Below are 4,248 nucleotides of genomic sequence, written 5' to 3'. Positions count from 1 at the left end.
TTGTGTTTGACTTTAAGTTATAGGTCAATTCTGCAAAAAGCCCAAAATAAAATGGCTTATTAAAAAGTTATAGAAAAATATTATAAATGATAGATGTAATGATTTAAAACATTTTATATTCCTGGCATTACATGAATGATTTCATTGTTTCTCGACATTAAATAATTTTTACAGAATTAAAATATCAAAGGTTATGTTTTCTGGAAACTCTATTTGATCAGAAATCATGAAAAGTTGTGTAGTATATAGAAATGTTTCGGGATAAAAGACATTAAAAATATTATCCCCATCTTAAAATTGAGCATAGTGAAAAAATGTTTCAAATGATTATGATAAAATCTTATATGAACTCGCATTTAAAAGAAACGCTAGTTCGTCATCGAATATTTTGTATTAATGATATTTTGTACTTATGTTTCTTATAAATTATAATTGATTAAACGTAATTTTAGCCAAATTTATTTGTAAGATAAACTCACATACACTGGGAAATTCAAACAGAATAAAATACAATTTCTAAAAGTGTAATGAAATTTAAATTAATGTTCAATAAAAACTAGATTATTTTATTATAGAATATCGTAAAATATTATTTTATTATAGAAATCACAAAATTTTTTTTTTTTTTTTTTTTTTTTTTTTTTTTTTTTTTTTTTTTTTTTTTTTTTTTTAGAAATCACAAAATTGATTTAGTTGATTTTGTATATATAAGACATATATCACATCCATATAAGACTAGAACGTAAAATTAGATATGTTTTTTTATAAATGGTGGAATTGCACTTTCGTGACCTTCTGAAAATATGTTTTAGTCACTATTTTCCATATTATACTTTAACGAAGCATATATATATATATATAAGAAGTGAGTAAATAACCACAAAAAAGTAAAAAATAATGGATGACAAAAAAAATCAAAAATAATATTGCTTGTATCGTTCAACTTAAAAGGATGTATATAATTAAAATGAATTTCTTGGAAATAATGTTTCTAAATGGAAAAATGAGTTGAACCTTCTTAGTCCAATGGTTTAACTAAGAGTTCATTAATGTTCTACACCAGCGGGTCAAGTTGTCGAATCGTTTATGTAATCTTTCTCATAATTATAATATCCTAATAAATTAGCTTTAAAAAAATTGAAAAATGTGATATAGATAAAACGTAACTATACTTTTTCTCTTCTTCATTCAATTTTTCAAATAAACTTTTAGCAAAGAAAAAGACCACGCCAAAAACAACTAAGAAACCAATGAAAAATGTTATAATCTCTCTGACGAAGAAGCAAGATTCATATTTATCCAAATAGAGATTGTATAATTATTAAAAAAAAATCCCTGGTCATAATTTTGATCCTTTTAGCAAAAAATTTGTTTTTTATCCTCCTGGATCTTTTTTGTTATTTGAATAGCTAACCCTCAAGCGGCTTGCTCCACTCATAAATATATCAACTCATTCTACCATGTTTGGATCACGTGCCATGCTTTTGGTTCTGACGATAGGTACGTGTCGCCATCTCCTAGGAGTACCAAAGCTATATTTTGTGCACGATGACCATTTTTCCATGGAAATTTGTTATTATATTCAAAAATGACTATGAAAGCTTCGTAAGGGATCTTTCAAGGCACAAGGCAGCATATAATCTATCTCTACTATCCACATGTATATTTGAGAAACTACATATGACATACTCAGCATTTATAATCCCTCAAGCCAAACTACTATCCACCACCATGTTTGTTGTAAAGTGTTTTATGTTTTCATCTTGTAAGGAAAGTGCCACTAGTTTGGTCATCTCCATTATGACTACCTAACTCAGGAAGAACATTCACACGAACGTGTTCTAGGCTCTAGACTTCTGTTACTCTTTTGTTCATTGTGATTTTTTGAGGTGGATATAGCTGTCTTGAAACAGTCGTCCAAAGTTTGATTTAATTTCTTGAGCTAAGTCGAACTTTATGTGCATTTGTCTTCTTCAAGTAAAGTGTTAGAAGATGCAAGATGGGCCACAAACGGACAAACTAAGTATTGGCCAAGAATGTCTTGTAGTAATGACAATCTGTGGACTAGATAGGAAGTGTTTGGCAAGTAAATCTATTAACGTCATCTCTTACGTCTTGAGTTCAGTTTTTTTTGTTTGCTCTCCACGCCAGTTTATTCTATATAAGCCCTTACAGATATAATCCAAAAATCAAACCAAAACTTGAGAGTTTCTTTTTACAGTTCAATCATCAGCATGGGTTCTGAAATAGCCAACAAAACTTATCCACTTCACTTTGTTCTCTTCCCTTTCATGGCTCAAGGCCATATGATTCCCATGGTTGATATTGCAAGGCTCTTGGCTCAGAGCGGTGTGACCATAACAATTGTCACCACGCCTCACAATGCAGAGAGATTCAAGAATGTTCTAAACCGTGCCATTGAGTCTGGTTTGCCCATCAAACTTGTTCAGGTGAAGTTTCCATCTCAAGAAGCTGGTCTGCCAGAAGGAAAAGAGAATATGGATTTGCTTGACTCCATGGAGCTGATGTTACCTTTCTTCAAAGCTATTAACATGCTCGAAGAACCGGTCCAGAAACTCATAGAAGAGATGAACCCTCGCCCAAGCTGTCTAATTTCTGATTTTTGTGTTCCTTATACAAGCAAAATCTCAAAGAAGTTCAATATACCAAAGATTGTCTTCCATGGCATGTCTAGCTTTTGTCTTCTATGTATGCATATTTTGCGCAAGAACCTTGAGATATTGGAGAATTTAAAGTCAGACGAAGAGTACTTCACCGTTCCTTATTTTCCTGATAAAGTTGAGTTCAGAAGACCTCAGGTTCCTGTAGAAACATATGTTCCTACAGGAGAGTTGAAGAAGTTGGCAGAGGATATAATAGAAGCTGATAATACATCATATGGTGTCATAGTCAACACATTTCAAGAGCTTGAGCCTGCTTATGTCAAAGACTACAAGGAGGCTAGGTCCGGTAAAGCATGGGCCATTGGACCAGTTTCCTTGTGCAATAAGGTGGGAGAAGACAAAGCTGAGAGGGGAAAAAAATCAGACATTGATAAAGATGAGTGTATCAAATGGCTTGATTCTAAGGAACATGGCTCGGTGCTCTACGTTTGCCTTGGAAGTATATGTAATCTCCCCCTGGCTCAACACAAGGAGCTTGGCCTAGGCCTAGAGGAGTCCAAAAGACCTTTTATTTGGGTCATAAGAGGTTGGGAGAAGTATAAAGAGTTAGTTGAGTGGTCCTTGGAGAGCGGATTTGAAGAAAGAATTAAAGACAGAGGACTTCTCATCAAAGGTTGGTCTCCACAAATGATCATCCTCTCACATGCTTCTGTTGGAGGGTTCTTAACGCACTGCGGATGGAACTCAACTCTTGAAGGGATAACCTCTGGTCTACCTCTGCTTACATGGCCACTATTTGCAGATCAATTTTGCAATGAGAAACTGGTTGTGCAAGTACTAAAAACCAGTGCGAAAGTTGGGGTTGAGCAGCCTATGAAATGGGGGGAAGAGGAGAAGATAGGAGTGTTGGTGGATAAAGAAGGAGTGAAGAAGGCAGTGGAGGAATTAATGGGTGAGAGTGATGATGCAAAAGAGAGAAGAAGAAGAGCCAAAGAGCTTGAAGAATTAGCTCACAAGTCTGTGGAAGAAGGAGGCTCTTCTCATTCTAACATCACTTTACTCTTAGAAGACATTATGCAACTAGCACAATCCAATAATTGATTACGTCATTGTTAAAGGAACGTAAACACTTATCTTTACTAGGTGCATAGTCTCCGCGCAAGCGCGGAATCGGCTACATTATAGGTGTATTGTATAGTTTTGTTTACGGGATTTTATTGTTTTTTGTCTATAATGTGATTAATGAGACTTTGGATATTACATAGGTTGATGAGTTTGATATAAGAATGAACGACGAAGTCATATGTTGATATTTTTATATCTTATATGTTCAAAGTTGAGGGTGATGGAACTTGTTAGTGTTTACTTAGGTAGTTGTGTGTATATAAATCAAATAGTGCATGAAAAAAGATAATAAATTTGGATTTAAAATGTTAGGGTTTCAAAATAACTGGGCCTTGAATCTGTGGTTTAGTCTAATACTGAAAAAACTGTTAGGACTTCAACTCCTTTTTTTCTCTATGTCGGGAATGTGGGCACTAATTTCCCGATTCATGTAGGTAAAATTGTTTCTTAGTTTGTGAGATTGAAAAGCGTAGATTGATTTTAAGCATGATTGATGAGA

The 4,248-nt window shown here is 33.7% G+C and overlaps 1 protein-coding gene across 1 annotated transcript; it reads left to right on the top strand.

Annotated features, from left to right (window-relative positions):
- Positions 1-2,206: 2,206 nt before the first annotated feature.
- On the top strand, positions 2,207-3,757 carry LOC106329331 (UDP-glycosyltransferase 73C5-like). Its single transcript, XM_013767972.1, has one exon. It carries the CDS (start codon positions 2,235-2,237, stop codon positions 3,723-3,725), a length of 1,491 nt encoding a protein of 496 aa, XP_013623426.1. The 5' UTR covers positions 2,207-2,234; the 3' UTR covers positions 3,726-3,757.
- The last annotated feature ends 491 nt before the right edge of the window (positions 3,758-4,248 follow it).

This window comes from Brassica oleracea, chromosome C3 (genome assembly GCF_000695525.1).
Source record: "Brassica oleracea var. oleracea cultivar TO1000 chromosome C3, BOL, whole genome shotgun sequence".
Taxonomy (NCBI): domain Eukaryota; kingdom Viridiplantae; phylum Streptophyta; class Magnoliopsida; order Brassicales; family Brassicaceae; genus Brassica; species Brassica oleracea.
Note: the sequence above shows the minus strand (reverse complement) of the source record. Positions and strands in the feature narration are given on the sequence as shown.

Excerpts from the sequence above, each read along its gene's own strand:
- LOC106329331 (XM_013767972.1), top strand. The coding sequence starts at position 2,235 with ATGGGTTCTGAAATAGCCAACAAAACTTATCCACTTCACTTTGTTCTC.